The 17,469-nt window shown below is 32.6% G+C and overlaps 1 protein-coding gene across 2 annotated transcripts in view; it reads left to right on the plus strand.

The window, feature by feature from the left end:
- LOC149786621 (uncharacterized) overlaps window positions 1-17,469 on the plus strand; it is a 38,820-nt gene that overhangs the window by 11,817 nt on the left and 9,534 nt on the right. The window contains exons 2-8 of one of the 2 annotated variants that reach the window (XM_089977135.1): window positions 2,006-2,252; window positions 4,801-4,913; window positions 5,630-5,776; window positions 8,203-8,421; window positions 12,138-12,428; window positions 13,389-13,907; window positions 16,296-16,496. In XM_089977135.1, coding sequence (XP_089833261.1) covers window position 4,913; window positions 5,630-5,776; window positions 8,203-8,421; window positions 12,138-12,428; window positions 13,389-13,907; window positions 16,296-16,496 — 1,378 coding nt within the window. In that variant the 5' untranslated portion in view covers window positions 2,006-2,252; window positions 4,801-4,912. The remainder of the gene's footprint in view (window positions 1-2,005; window positions 2,253-4,800; window positions 4,914-5,629; window positions 5,777-8,202; window positions 8,422-12,137; window positions 12,429-13,388; window positions 13,908-16,295; window positions 16,497-17,469) is intronic. The other variant, XM_089977134.1, reaches the window with a different exon arrangement.

Genomic DNA, 17,469 nt, shown 5'->3' on the forward strand with positions numbered 1-17,469 from the left:
TTGGGGTGGTTCTTTCTTACAATTATGCTCCAATATCAATGAGTAAAATACAACTTTTTCTAAAAAAAATTAAATCTGGTTATAGGACACACGGTACTAATTATACGGAAGAACTGTGAACCAGTCTAGAAATGGGTGAAGAAATAATAGAGTATTTACGAGTTTGGTGGTCCATAATTGGTTAATAATGAAAATTAAAATTTTAGGAAAAATCTCTTTTGAATGCTTATCCTATATGTAATGTAAAAAATTATTGACAAATTACTGATGCAATTTTAGCATTCTTACAGGCTTGACTGAGGAGTACTCAATAATGAAAGTAGCACCTGATTCATTTGGTGCAAAATCAATAACACGTGTTTCATGCACATGTATGTAAACAAAATGCTGCGGGTCATATGGTGTTCTCCACACATGAGTTTGTACCAAGGTTAGATGTGCATGGAGAATTATAGATCTCATCATCAGCACCCAGAAATTTTAAATTATTGAATTTTGAATATGATGGTGTTTCCATATGTTTACTATTGGAGTTGAATTAGTACCGTGTGTCCTGAAACCCTGCTCGGTTAGCTCGTAATTTTTTCAGACGTGCATCTTTCAACGCAAGGTAATTCAGCGAATTGGCCGCGGATAAACGCGAATACACGTCTAACGCTTTACCTGCCAACAACGCGCTAAGATGAAGCGACCAATCTTTCTTCCATTTTTGCACCTTGGCGTACCTTTCGAACCTGTTCAGATAACTATCCACGTTATCTGTATAGTCTTCAAATGGGGGCAATTTCGGACCTCTCACTTTAGCATCATACTCCCCCTCTCTTTTAGTTTGTAATAGCTCAGAATTTCTTTGATGCTCCCTCTCCCTATTTCTATCCTCTATCCCTAAAGCTTCTAACCTTACTTGTTTTTCCATTTCTAACTTCCGATCTTCTACTTCTTTAAGCAAATATATCTTCTCCCTCTCTGCTTGTTTTTCTAGCTCTATCTTCCCCATCTCTAATTCTATCTTCTACCTCTCAGTTTCCCTTTCCCATATTATCCTTTCCTTTTCGGCCTGTTTTTCTAATTCTATCAACTCCTTCTTGGAGTCCCTTTCTATCTTTGTTTCTCCCTTTTTATTTCCCTCTCCTTTAACCTTTGGTCCCTATCCCATGCCTGTTCTTCAAGAGCCTGTTCTTCACGAACGAAATTTCTAAGGGACTCCCCCTCATAGCCAAACTGTTTCCCCAGTTCTACAAGTTTTCTCATTGATGACATTTCAAAAGTTCGGTGTGAACAACTTAAAGTGCAGTATTATGCAAAATGAGTAATTACTATTTCAACAAACCGTACTTTCGTTCTCGAAAGGCAACAAAAGCATGAAATGTATACAAAAAAAATAAAGTAATGTTATGTGTCTACTCAACCTTACTGTCTTGTCAAGAGCGTCTTAAACATACAAAAGAGTATACAAGTATAATGAAACAATATTAGTGTTCCGTATAAGAAATGATCTCACTTCTGACACTATTTGTAACAAGATAACCGGGTTAACAAGATAAACCGGGTAGGATTTCCAGATTCACAACAAAACACTTTTTACGATGATATAAATACAATGTTTAATAATGAATGATTTGAATGAGCAACTAATTATGAATATGTGCTTGCATATATAATCCAAATATTGGATTTAATTAACATAAGAACGCACAGACTTAATGAAAAATACAAATAAATTACTTTACAAAATACAAATACAAGGGGTGAATGGTTCACAACGATTTCACAATGAAAAAGATGGGATATAGTTTACTCAGCTAGTAAACAATGTAAAATTTTATTCATGTGGTAAAATGAATTCACTCAGGTAGTGAAATTATTGTCATAAAAAGGGACATATGTACAACTTATCTTTACAGTCCCGAATAATACAATGGGTTTTACGAACCCCAAAATTAGCCAACGGCTAAGTGATTATATGTCAGGAGATACACTCCGTCATCAGCACAATTTATTTCAGCTCCACGGCTGCTACAGTTCAGCTTCACGGCTGCTACGGTTAATTCCTGTGGTTGGCTTTACAGCTTGCACCACGTCGACCCCGATCACTGGTACCTTTGAAAGCTTTGGTCACTCTAGACACACTAGATCCTCAGGACACTCCAGACAGCTATACACAGCTCTACACACTCCGAACAGCTGAAAATATATCCAATACCGTGTACAATATATGACACGGGCATAATAACGTAATGACGTTATACACGGTAAGTTATACGGATTACATTACCGGTACAATAATTACACAACAACAGGTTCAGAAGTAAACCTAACCCTGCTTGATGAGAATCCTACTATACTAAACATTTCTTAAAAATGTAGTTTTATATTACTAGTATAAATCCCTTGCTAAGTCGCAAACAATAATAGAAATACGTGCATTATACTGCGTAAACCAAAGCTACATAGCAAACATACAAAAATAAACGTGGTAGTACAATAGTTATATTTCATGCACAATAAATTAATAAACTTACATACCTCTACAGCTGAAGACATGCAAGTCCATATAGTAGACCGCTGACTGACAAGACTATCCATAATGTAAAGAGTTTTACCTACGGTGAGGTATTTATACACAGATATCGAATGTGCACTGAAGGCATTCGGATCTTCCCATCGAAAGCATTTCGCACGTGCGGCATAGGATGAACCGAACTCACTATTTCGAAATACAACGCAATATACATAAATCACCATCGGGTATCGTTGTACACAAAAAAAAAACGAAACCCGAGTACATGTATTTAATAAATAAAATAATTTATACAATTCCGTGACACTTTCATGTTAAAAGCGTTGATTCTAGCGTGTGCATAAACAAGGTTATATTTCTGACAAAAAAATATGTTGGGGATATTTCTTTACTTATTTACACAACTTTAGACTTTTTAACATATTTATTGAATTTCCGGTAAAGAGCGTTTCATATTTTTGATTTTCTTTTATATGTTTTTCAACATTATGAACTGCTACTATCGTGTTTCAGAGTCTCTTTTTTGTGCTAACATCTGTCATGTTTTAATTAAAATATATATTAATGAAAGGTTTAAAGTTTTCTCCAAGAGAGGTTAGACAGTAATGCGTCCTACATACTAACAGATTTTCCGTGTATATTATTATGTAATCGTCCACAAAATGACGTCAGACCTGTACATGTAACTTTTTCACGAGATCAGTAATAAATGTTATATCATACAGCTTACTAAAATGTGCATTCCTGAGTCATATTAAATTATGCAATTAAATTTCCCTTTTTGTACCCTAATTTACTACTGCATTATATCCCAATTGTTAAAAGATTATATTCCTTAGAGAGGCGTAAGTATAACATGTGATTCTATTATTATCCTGAATTTAATATAAGCCTATTCGTATGATAATATTCTCATTTTTGTTCATGAAGGAATTGATGAAAGCCTCTTAAAATATTTACATCAAACTGCTTCTGTACTTGTATAACATTTCACTTGAAGCTGATTTTGTAAGCAAATAATAAAGACCCAAGTACAACATTACCCCTTTTTACCACTTTCACTATTACTGAAATATGTCCGTTTTGGTTCGAATAATATAATTAAATAATTAAATAATTATGACGGTCAGCGATGAGTACACAGCCAACAGATATAAAGTTTTAACAATACACTTTAATTTTTTTAATAGAATTTACGTATTTGCATTGCTTTAAGGTAGTAAAATGTATTCAACTTTGACAATTGATCGACCAAAGGAATAAAGGAAATAGTGAAAAACTCCGTTTACATTAGTAATTCTAAATGTTGCAGGCTTAACAATAAACAGTTTTGCCGCGTAAATAATTTGTCTCTTTCTGTTCCGGTATAAAGATTACGTTATGAGATGCCTCATCCAACTGATAAGTATATTCAATTCGATAATTAGGGTCACCACTCAAAAAAAAAAGCTTCGTCTGATTTGCCTCTGTATGTTCTCTTTATATATGAACAAATAATTTAACAAAAGGAGTATTTCATGAAATGAAGTGTTGGACTAGTCTTCTCCCACAGTGCTCATTAAATGGCTTGAGTTTATACCTCTATATATTTAATACATTTTACATGAAGTGTGATCTATGAGAAATATAAATTACTGAAGATTGAGACCCCACAAATGCATCTGCTGGATGCTTAAAAAATGACAAGACCTTTTCTTATGGGTGTTTAAAGTGTAATACTAGACCTTTACTTTTAGGTGTTTGAAGTGTAATACAACTTTCTCATTTGCAAAACAGCCTGATAATTTTCATGCTTTACAACAGTTTTGATATTCTTCCACAAAGGCATCTTTTCTGTGTTTCTGAATCACCCCTTTCCTAGAATTAATTTTAGTTTGTTTACGTCTACTGTATACAGTTGTATTGGCAGAAGAAAACAAAAGTATGTTCTTAATGTGTTCGTGTATTATTACGGGTAACACTGTGACTAAAGAGGTGTATCTTTCTTCGGAAATTTTTTCATGATTTTTAAGCGGCTATGGTGATATATATATATATATATATATATATATATATATATATATATATATATATATATATATATATATCTTTTATTTGAATAGTAGTTATTTATTTCCTGTATGCAATCATTCTGCGATAAGGGGAAGATTTTACCATGTTCAAATGTACCGAAATAAATAAATACATTTCTTGTCAATACACTAACGGATTAAATTGTTCATACGGAGTGTCCACGAGAAGAAAATCGATGTCTCTATGTATTCGTCCTATTATTCCAGACATTCCTTCTCTCGAATCGGGGCACAAGAGTTGATGAGGATAATGCTTCTTTCTTAAGAACACAAAACTTGAATTGATGCTACCTCGTCACTACGGAAGATCCGTATCAAAAGTAAGAGTCTAAATTTACATGTTTAATTTTGATGATTCTTATATAATTTATTTAGACTTTGTTCCATGGAGAATTCCAATCAGGCGATAAAACGAACAGTAAATAGAATGGGGGCAGACTGAATCCAGTAGTCTGTAATATAAAGATGTCGATATGTTGAGGTCTGTAGGCGAATTATTAAGAAACGACAATCAACGTGACGTAATGCTACCACATCAATTTCAACCACTGCTTTCGGCCATCTATTACTTACAGAACATTTACGTTGTGTTTAATGTATGCTGATGAAGCAAATTTTAATTATATGTCATGATTATGTAGTCCATCTTTATCATATGAACTACATGTATAAAGATATCCGTATACAGTTCTCAGTTGCTGTAATACTATACACGCTTTTAATTCGTTTTGCTTCATTAAACAACAATTTAGAATTTATATAATTTGTCTAAGAGATTTACAAAACAACTGATTTGTTAATTATATGAAAGTCTGAACACTTCTACTACTGCTAATGATGTTTATAATATTAATAACGGTAATACATATTTAGCTCGATGTAATGGAAAGCTCGCGTTCATTTTCTTGTCAGTATTTTCTGTTGGACACTTAAGTAGAAGGAAATATTTATTGAAACTCTTAATAGTTTGACTACTGTAGTATGTGCAGAAGATGGCAAAATATGTTCATTGCGTAAAAGGAATACTATTTTTCAGTGGCCAGTGGTGGTGAGAGATTTAAAGACTTACCCTCACACCTTTTGATGGACCTGCCTGAGAACTGGCGTTTCAACCTTCTTCTTGATACAGTAGGGAATAATCTCGACGATGGGGAACTATTAAGACTGAAAGATTTTGAATCTGGTAAAAAAGGGTTTACTTACATATCGCCACTCTAATATGAACAAGAACAATGAAACTAACATAAAGAGATTACGTCTTTTGTACATATTTGCTAGTTCAATAATTGAAAATTATGCCAATTCTCATTTTCAACAAAGCAATATGATATATTCCTAATGCAATATTTTTAACATACCTAAATTAACTATTATAAATTTTCAGATTTCAAACCTTCGGTTTCGCAGACATGACATAATAATACTGAAATATATTCGATGTAAATCACCTTACAAATACAAATCCCTCTGACACATGCATCAATTAATTTCTGTTCTACCTGGGTGTGTTAAAGCCGGATGTGTATGTCATGAAAATGAGTAGTACAAGACAATTTATTTGATGAAAAATAAGTGTGGTATACACAGAGAAGTCGAAGAGTCTCGCTCCTAAAAACGAAATAACTTAGAATAAGCGTGTCATTAGTACAATACCAGGTTATGGAAGTAAACAAAAATGTAGTAATACGTTGTGTACATCAACACAGTTTTATAGTAATTATTGTAGCTAACTAAATAATACGTGCGATGAAATTAATCCGAACACTCAAAGTCCAATTTCTCCACACTAACTTACAAAATGTCAAAGCTGGAATAAGTATGCTTTGATATCAAACAGTAACTTTTATCGATTTGGCCTTGACATTCATAGGAAGCAGCTTGAATTCATTTTTTTCCTAGGATATCATTTTATACTAATGCGAAATAGACATTTTTTATAGTTATCTGAATTTGTGATTAATGAATGATTCATTGCTTCTGTAGATTAATATTTGTTCGATAAGTGTTTTAATTCATGCTTTTAACAGCCACAAATCAACAAAACGCGTGTCTCACAAACTGTAGTGAATTCACAGCAATTAGCAGAAGATGTCTCTCTGACTACATTTGCGCTTGCGTGTTTATTTACGTTCATAAACAGTTATAACATTGATCGTTGAAGCTAATTGTCATCAGCCCATCTCATAGATATATTACTGAAATTTTTATAAACGTTTGTTTTTTTGTCGGAGGAGGGGACGGAAAAGGGAGGAGAACGGTGGTGTGGGGAATAGTTTGTCTACTGTTTGTGGAATTTAGCTTCTACCACAAAATAAACAAATCAATCAACCACTAAATAAGTCAAGCTATCAATCAAAGCAAGAAAATGACAAACTAATTGCATAAAGTCTCGAATCAACAACAGCACTGAGATATTCATTCGTAATTATTGTCTGTAGGTATAACAAACCTAAGAGAAAAGGTATACACATTTACATTTTATGCTCAATTCACGCCTGTAGACAAGGAAAGTCCAGTGATTGCATACATCAATCTGTTCCGTTTTGTTTGCTTTTGTCTTTGTCTTAGTTTCATTTGTTATTTATTCTTCATGTTTTACGCTCAGAAGATAGACTGTTAAAAGGAAAAACAAAAAGTGTAAAAACTGAAAAGGAACAAATAGTAAAAAGAGAAAGTATTGTAAATTATTAAAAGAAGAAAAAGATGTATAAATAAATACCACATCACGGAAGAGGGAAATTGTTCCTGTTTTCAATTATGTCTACAGTTAATTGGTTTGTTACACGTTGATCCTATAAATCTAGATTAAAATGTTTTTATCATTGCTGTCAATCCCACGAATATATTTCTTATGGTAAAATCGTTGTAAAATGTTTCATTTAACTTTCATAGATTTTATGGAAGGTTTATTCTTTTCTTATCAAGATTTAAAAGTTCATTTTTTTTACCATTTACATTCTTTATGAACGTCTCATTGTTTTTGAAGGTAAAATCTAGAGATGTTCATCTCGTCCTAATATCTTATGCAATTGCCTGACACGTCTTAAGAATTTATAGTAGTGGTCACATGCTTTTTCTAGAACTTTGGTAAAGCTTATAATTTACATCCAAGGTCCCGCTATGTTCATTTTGATATTTCATCCACTCCATATTGCATCTACTGGATTGCTATACCCATTTAAGTCTCACATGTTGATTAAACTGATATGATTCCCAATATCACACAGCGTTTTAGATCTTTTTCTAAAGCTGGTAGAGGAATAAAAAACACAACAACACCGGGGGACTGTTGAAATTGCCTTGTTCATGTACATACCTTTAAAGGAATTATAATAGAAATAACTTTGCTAATTTATCTGTACATGTTTGAATGTTCACTTGTATTATTTTTCTAGCACTAGTTAAGTTATTAGATACAATCCAACTCTAAATGTCTTCAAATAATTGTTTAACTCTTACCTTCATATGGGAAGAAAATTGCTACTACCAAGCTATAATTATTATTATCAATCATGTTGTATAGTTCTTCTTCTTCTTCTTCTTCTTCTTCTTCTTATTATTATTATTATTATTATTATCATTATTAATATTATTATTATTATTATTAAGGTCCAGGTGGCATCGGCAGGAGATTATATGAAGAAATCAAGACACCTAGGGACTTTTTCCGATATCTGGAAGGACGGCTGATGCTTACAAGAGACAATATACTTCACTTGCAGGCTATGTTGTGGCATTTGGGAAGGCAAGATCTTCTCAAAAAATGTGTTGAATATGCCAAAACAGAAACGGATACACTTTATTTTTACCAACCGTCACCTGAACCAGGTATATACCATATGAATTTTGGGTGGGGAGCAAGGTCGAACTAATACACAATTTGTTCATTGAGGTATATCAAATCAGTTGCATTTAAAATAATTTATTTTTGTTTTATTGGAGGTATGGTGGTTTTATGGACATTGTTGCTGCACAAAAATAATTATATTCACAGAATTCTCTCTCTCTCCCTCCCTCCCTCTCCCCCTCTCTCTCTCTTTGTGTGAAGACTAACTGATATAAAATCACAAGAACATTTTGTACGACATAGCACGTTTCTACAGCAAAAGCTGCGGCTTTAAATGTAAATCCAACGCAGCTGATGCTGACGTTTATACAGAATATGTCGACAACGTAATGCAATTTGCATAGATCTTGATCAGCTATGCCACAGTAACATTATATCATTTATTATAGAATTAAATGATCATGGCTGGGTATTTATTGATGTGTACATTTTACCTAATCACTTACAAAGTAATTAAAGTCCAAAGGACTTTATGTTAACTTTATGAGTGGTTAGGTAAAATTTACACATCGATAAATATCCAACCATGATCATTTGATCCTTATAATTCCAAATTCGTCCTTGCTTCGTCAAATCAACTTATTCTATCAACAATGCATTCCAATTTAAGTAGTGCGTACTTTCCTTTCATTCGCCGCTTCACATCGCCCCATAATACATAACCTATACAGAATCACACGAACATATTGACTATTGTCACAGTTATGTTTATTCAGAAACTTCAAACTTTACATCTTTTGCAATGGCTACCGATGATTTTCAACACATTTAGTTCATTTACAATATTCTTGTTCAGTGTTAGTCAGTCCCGTCTGCTACGTCAGATGACCATAACCTTATTGTTGTTGTTGTTGTTGTTCTAGGGCTTAACGCTATTTTTCAGCACAAGATAGGCTATGCATGGCGGAAAGTATAACTGGTAGAGGAAGAACCCATCATGACCTTATATAATAACAACTGATACGGACAGCTGATACGGAATGAACCAGTGGACTAAATTACATTTCCAATCATACCATAAATCATAATGTATTTTATCAATGAACAACATGGAAATTTGAACTAAATGATGATATCCCTTACTAACATAAAGGTAACAATTAAATAAATTTTACACAGAAATAACATTTTATATCATTCTCAACAACGTTAATATTTGTGAAGACCAGTTCAGGGATCTAATGTCAAATGAAATGTAACTACTGTCACAGTTACGTCTATTCAGCTACTTCATACTTTACATCTTAGACAATGGCTACCCGTGGGGTCAGGCAATTTCTTTTAATATAAAAAATAGCATTCTTTTTTATTATAGTATGTCCTATACAGGAATACCATTTTATATCTTTTTCATCAGCGTTAATACTTAGCAAGATGCTTTCAGTTATCTAATCTGAAATTAAATGTGTAGTTGTTAAATTTAGAATTGCTCGCAAAACCGGCCATGTGTTTTGTTTGGTTGCATAGTTGAGTGATGGAGTGCTGGAAGGAATTAATGACTACACATTAAAAAAACATATTTTAAGCAAAACAATCACCTTTATGGATCATTATATACATTGTTCATGGTTTTAAGTCACATTTTTGGAGATTGTAGCTGTACTATTTAAAAACTTTAATCAGTCTTTGAATAATGGTCTCATAAATATTTGTTTTTAGTTTTGTGTAAATGGTCATTTTCACTAAACCACCAACATCTACACACGCTTTTAAATAAACAAACAAAAGTAGAATAAAAAAATAAAAAATTTACCACTGAAAACGCCAATACCCCATTTTGTGTTTCGTTTAGTAGCCTCTGAGTATTGATTTATTTCAGTAGCTTTTAAGTCCTCCACATATAATTTGTCGACTCTTGGTTTATATCCCTCTGCGGCCTCAAAAAATTGACTGGCTCAGTTCCCACGCTATTATTGTTGTTGTTGTGTGTGGCTAGGGTCACTGAGGTCATGGGGTGCTGTGTGATGGAATTGATCAATCTTGTTGTTCTGTTTCATTTTCAGCGTTTGTAACATCCATCACATTATATTCGAATCCATCTACATCTGCTTTAATTGCTGCTATTATTTCTTTCAACTCCTGGTGATCTAATTGTGCAAAAATTTCCGCAGAAAATTGTAATGAAAAATAACCGTAATCGACCATTTTGCGCGACTATGTAGCAGAAGAACGCCAAATTGTAAATTATGCATTTCAAAGAATATTTGAAGAAGTATAAAAACGGGTATAATTTATATTTATTTGCTGAATAAAAATGTTAAAAGTTGAAACAATCATTTCAGTTACGTGTCTTCAATGTTTATTTATATTGCAAACAGCACAAAAACCGACATTAGTCCCAGAATTTATTGATGTGTAAAAAATTCCAGATCAGTATCACGTGCCTTTTATATCCAATCATATTGCAGAAAATCCGTTTAATTTATAAAAAAATTGGAATTATTTAGCATGATTATAAGGTCATCACCGCCTTGTCTATTTTAGATTCATATGTGGAAATAAATTATCTATTTTCCTTTGCAGAATACATGATGTATCTTTACTCTCTCAATGCCAAACGTATTGAAGCCTTCTATATAATTGGTTAGGCACACAAAGTAAATTAAATTAGAATTATAAATTGCATTTTTTTGCCGCTGTTCGTAATTGTACCAATTAATGTTTTGTAATTGGAATAGAATGCTTTAAATCGGAATCATGAAATTGAAGTTTTAAAGAATATTGAACCCAATTTAACACAACAACGTTTGGATTTCACATGGGCTATTAATTAAAACACAAAGCCCTTTGACACCCAGTAACAAAACAGATAGTGTGTGATTAATAAATATGGGAAGTATATTCTTGCTAATCTTCAGATATTTTGAGAAAGGTTCATATGACAAATTTGTTAAAGTACCTAGTATAATTAAATAAGATAAATTTAATACTAAATTGTATGTACGCGATAAAGATTTTGCAAAATGACATAAAATAGCTAAACATCATTGTAAATCCTCAATCATGGTCATATAATATATATTTGCTCAGATCTCCTTTATATTACTTATAACTTACAATGCTAAGGGAACAACCTTAGACTTGGGGCTTTAGTAATGCTCTTGTGCTGAGTAAAATTTTAAAATATGTAATCGTCAAGAACAGAATTGGTGCATAGTTAAGAGAAAGAGATTCGTATCTCCGTCAGCATGGTCACCTTTGATACGAGAACTTATACATGTCAGTAACCCTTTATATGTCTATTTTAACTGGATATTAAATGACAACCCGTTACACCAATATATTTTAAAAATAATCTAAATGATTTTGTAAACTAAGACAGAAGAAGTATTACCGATTTGGCCAGAAGAATCATGCTGCTACAAAATCTTGTCATGGCGAAGAAACTCAAACATATTTCACTTGTTTTATGTCCAAGAAAACGGATATGATATTTTTATATGGCATGCCCTCAGATCGTATTGATGTTGTATAACTGTTCGCATATGTCTCTATTTGGTGCAAAATTGCGAGAGATAATATGAGATAAGTCTGTATCCAATAATTCATATTTGTTTACGATAAGAACATAAATTTAGATAATTACTCTACTAATAAAAATAATAAAAAAGCAAGCGCCTTCCTTTAGTAGTATATATTTATTGGTAATACATGATAGTACATTACATTACTTTTGAATTTGTTTATCTTTTCGTAGCCAATGGATACGTATACGCAGTGTTTCATGTTGAAGGAAAGGATTTGAGTCAATACAAAAGAGAAGGACTGGAAAGACTTAGAACTTTAGTATCTAACAGACTGGCTGTCCCACCAGAATTTGTGTTTATATGTGGCTTGGAGCCTTCGTCAAGTCTGCTGGTCACCATAATGATTCCAGCTTTTCATGCAGAAATTTTCGTTGAGCTGTTGAAGGAAAACAGTATATCGGAGTTGTTGGAACTGGGCATTGATTCAGTCCATATTAAGGGTGAAACCTTCAATCTACACGGTATGTCAATTACATGGAAGGGATTCAGTATATTGCATTCAGCTGTTCCATGTAATGTCAGTTCTATTTGTATACTCAAGAATGCACACCATATTGTTGACATTGAGCGATACTGTAGACATTTATCTGTTTGATATGCATGCAATATCGTACCTGAAACATTCTTTTTCTAAATGTATAAGTGGCCGTTAAATTATGTGTGATACTGCATCATTCCAGAATGGTTACATGAAACATATCTATGCGTAGTTAATATAGAGCATGGAATTATTACAAAAACAAAGTGTGTATACATTACTTCAGGAGAGCATAGTTTTCCTAAAAAGTATTTATATGATATGAAAATATGCTAAATTATATTACGTCCTAAAATGAGAGAAAACTAGTAAATTTTAGTGGAGTTGTTAAAATTGGACATGGGTAAAAGGTGATGTAACTTACTGAATACCGTGTTGTCTTTTTAATTTCACTGCAACTTCAGGTTGTGGATGATCTTTAACAAAATTGCTCCAAAACTGATTTACCAACCGTTTACGTTAATACCTTGATAGCATACATTATGGATGACCAATTAAAGATGACAGACGTTTCAGTTATAATCTATCTATGCATACGTTCAAAAATTCCTGAATGATGTAGATAGGTTCTACATTGATGTCTAAATAATACGTCCTAAAAACCAACCACAAAATAACAAAATGTACTGCTGAATGTGGCTCAGTAGATGATTCTACAACACCTTTTTAATATGAGCCGTGTGGGCTAAAAATTATAACAATTTCATGCAAGTAAATATCATGCGACGGCTAAGACGACGAGGTTCATAGCGTACACTGCTGTTGATTTAATGGCCGAGTATAATGATTGAAGTATAGTAATAAGCAATGCTTATCAAACTAGAAGTATATTAAAAGCAGAGATATTCATAAATGTAATCAAGCACCGTTAACTATTTTGCAGGACTCGAAGACGTTGAAATGATTGAAACCACTGATCAACGAAACATTGTAAGAGAATATGAAAAACTCAAGAAGACGGAGGCTCTATTGGAACAAACAGAAATAGAAGTTCTACATCTGACAAGAGAACTGGAAGCAACAAGGAAGACTCTGCATGATACTGGAATGGCGCAGCAATACAAAACTCAAAACGGAAATAGTAGGCCAATAAACCTGTTGCTGACAAATGCCTTAACAAAATTTACTTTCTGTCTCAGGAAGATTAGGGCACTCGAGTATGACATAGATGTTATTACCGATCTCCTAGAAGCCTACTCTAACTTTGTAGCCGTCAAAACGAAGGAAGAATATGAACTGAAGCTTAGAAACGTAAACTTACAACTGGCCTTACAACAGATTGTTTATGTATTTATGACATTTTCCCTATTGAAAGGCCAGCGTCTTACAAAGAGCGAAAGCATCTTTCTGATGCTCGTACAATTGTGGAAAGCATTACAGCCAGGATCTGGAACAATTGCAAGTAAGTCATTAAATATTATTAACTCAAAAAAAAATTGGTTTACGAACAACTATGAGTCACGTACTTAATTATGTAAAAGTTCATTTTACGATTCCTCCTAGAACTAGCCTAGTAAGTTCCGAATGTCTTTTAAAACAAAGACGAGAAGAATAACTGAAACGTCTTTCACATTGTTTTAAAATAGTTATTGGCATTCCACAAATTATTCGACATGAAAAATCATATGTGTGTGTGTGTGTGTGTGTGTGTTTAAGGTGGAGTTATTACTACGTATTACGTTATTTTAACACATTCAATTAACAATGTTTTTGTTCATATAACATTTTAAACGTGCAACATTGTTAGTCATACTAAATGTGTTGTTTGTTTCTAAATGAGTTAAAATTACTTTCTGATTTATTTAAATACTGTTTTACAGGTGCAGATAAAAAGTTTTGTGTTTAAACTTTCTTGAAACATTATTCGATGATAAGCATAATAAACAAGGACTGTGTATATATTTAACAACAAAACGTCAATAACATTTCTCCTACTCTCTATGGTGGTAAATTTAAATGTCTGCACATTTGGTCACATAACTGCAGAGGTTACTGGTAAATTCCTAACCTGATTTAGTACCCATGCATTTCCAAAGCTTTTGTTGAAAGGTTTCAATTTGATGGGTCAAATCTGATTTGTGAGAGAACCACATTTCACAACATAATTTAGGTCTGCATCGTATTAAAGGTAGTAACAAAGTAGGTATGTATCGCAAACGTCCTCGACGAAACACAAACTTTACATTTGATTTGGATATTTTGGCCTTAACATGGATATTAAATCTGAGGGTACTTGTACGTAATTCACCTATATTTTTCATAAAGCTTTGATATTTTTGCCCAATCAAATAACTAAAGGAAATATTATATTTGTTTTGTTAAATTGGTATAGCACATTTTTCTTCACATTTATTCAGACACAAATCGTATACTTCTTTTGAAACTCTCTATTGCTTATCTGATTTGTAAAACGTTGCGTCATCAGCACATGAAAGACTCTAAAACTAAACGTACATATTGAAATTAAATTTCAGCCACAAAAAAGACCACTGATATGCCTCAGAAATGACCTCTCGTCATTCTGAAACCTGACCATTTACAGCAACTCTTTGATATCGCACGAAAATAAGAAAACCAATCAAGAGTAGTATGAGTCACTCAACGGAAATGCAGCGTATATAAAAACAAGTTGTGATACACAAAATCAAAACGCACGAATCCATATATATATATATATATATATATATATATATATATATATATATATATATATATATATATATATATATATGTCTGTGTGTGTGTGTGTTAGCCAGGAATTTTAGACAGCAGTGGGTGGGAGCTTATTTGGCAAAACAGTTGACGTATAGTCTTCTGTGTTTCCGTTCGATTACGTATGCATGAAATAAGTATCTAATACGTCATATTATAACAGACTCGGAGTGATTTGATTTGTTTGTCTTAACGACATTTTATCACCATTGTGGCTATATTAAGCCAACATTAAATGGTAACTAATGGCCTTTTCCAAATAAACACATAGGTACCGGACCTGCGCTGGTCCGGGCGTGTATCAAACCTTAGAACCATGGATTACCAGTCCAACGCTCTCCGAACTGAACTACCTTGGTACCCTTCACAGGGGAAGAAAAGTGGTTGAATCTAACAGCTGTTATTTCAAACATAATAAAATTATTAAATCAAAACCTTATTTACGTTACTGTTAATCGCTATTAGATATATTTTGTTATATGCACTGTAAATAACTAATATTAATAACTTAAACTAGATTCACTGAATTATATACATGAACTATATATATATATATATATATATATATATATATATATATATATATATATATATATACACACACACACACACACACACACACGCACACACACACACACACACATATATATATATATATATATATATATATATATATATATATATATATATATATATATACAAAGGGATAAAAACAACTCATTCGAAGTTCTCAATAGTACGGTACTCCTATTAATGGAACTTTCATTCGCTAGTCATATCGTACCCCAACAGTCATGCCTTTCGCCTTAGTCTATTTTTCATATCGATTAAGGTTGATTTAAACAGGTATATTATGGATAATGAAATCTCACCTATACTGTCTGGTGGCATCAGAAAACAGAACCTGAGCAACTAGCTATTTTATTGCCGTCCTTCTGCTCAACTATAAGTCATTCTGGGTTATGACATCATTTTTAGTTGGCCAGATATTTTTTCAAAAAGCAGTATCGAAATCTTGATCTCACTATCCCTATTGCTAACTGTAGTTATGATTGATTTGTCTTTGTGTTTTTATTAGTCCGGACAAAATTGGGAGATGAAATTTCGCAAATTTTGAGTGACATCAGCAACAAACTGACAGATGAAGATAAAAAGAAACTAAAGTCCACGTTTGCATGGTCATCTGACGAAGACACTCTGCTGAATGAGAATGGAAGTGTTTTCCTGGAAATGATGGTGGAAAAGGAAATAATGCGTCGGCAGAAACTGATAGATGTTGGTATGTATGTTTAGTGTATTAGAAAAAAAAACCAGCAGTGTGTTGGATCACCTTGTTCAAAATCAGAGGGTTGCAAATGAGCATACGGAAGATACTGCACATTTATCTAGCTATGTCCGATACATTACTCCCGATGATGTTAATCAATGATACTAGCTTGAAATGGCCATGAGTAACATTAGATGTTAAGAAGTAAACTTGAACAGAGCGTTACTTGAAACTAGAAATTTAACTTCGATGGATGGAAATTTGCAATTTCTACTTTCCTTCGGATACAACAATTTTAATTCAATGCCATTTGTATCTGTGTTTATGTTTATGAATTTTAAAACTAAAAAAAATTAGGTGGATGCATGTTAGGTCATAAACCTCCCGATGAATCTCAAGCCTATTAACTGATGGGACTGTTGTGATTCTGTTCAAGATAACGCTTCTTATTATGCAAATTCTTAAAACTTTCTGCTTATACTAGACAGTGTAACGGTACTTACAAAGAATCTACTTAGCTTACATTTTAGATATGTTATTATTAACTTTTAATATATCTTGATGTTGCTTTATTCGTACGAATTTATAGAAAATTGCATCGCTTACATGTTGGATTTTGATAAGCTTGAACGTAGTTAGTCTTAAACATATATGTTTAATTTTATTAATAAAAATTATATAACTGATGTGTAATACATGTATTCTATATAGACGTTGAGTAAAAAGTGGGCATTCAACGAGAAAGAGAGAAAAATATATTAAAGTATTTCTTAAATTCTAAGGTAAAAAAGTACACTTTGCAAACAAATTAAAAAAAATACTGATTTAATGGTAACAAATTGCAAATGACAAAGTGGCTATGTTAATCCATGTATATTTTTCTCACTTATCACAGATTTAGTAGAAAGAAAACTAAGCGACAATGTTCTAAGACATTTAAATTGTAGTTTGCATGAATCGACACATCTTTCACTTACTCGTATTC

This window comes from Sinohyriopsis cumingii, chromosome 12, assembly GCF_028554795.1.
Source record: "Sinohyriopsis cumingii isolate HCF-2022 chromosome 12, ASM2855479v2, whole genome shotgun sequence".
In the NCBI taxonomy this organism is placed as follows: domain Eukaryota; kingdom Metazoa; phylum Mollusca; class Bivalvia; order Unionida; family Unionidae; genus Sinohyriopsis; species Sinohyriopsis cumingii.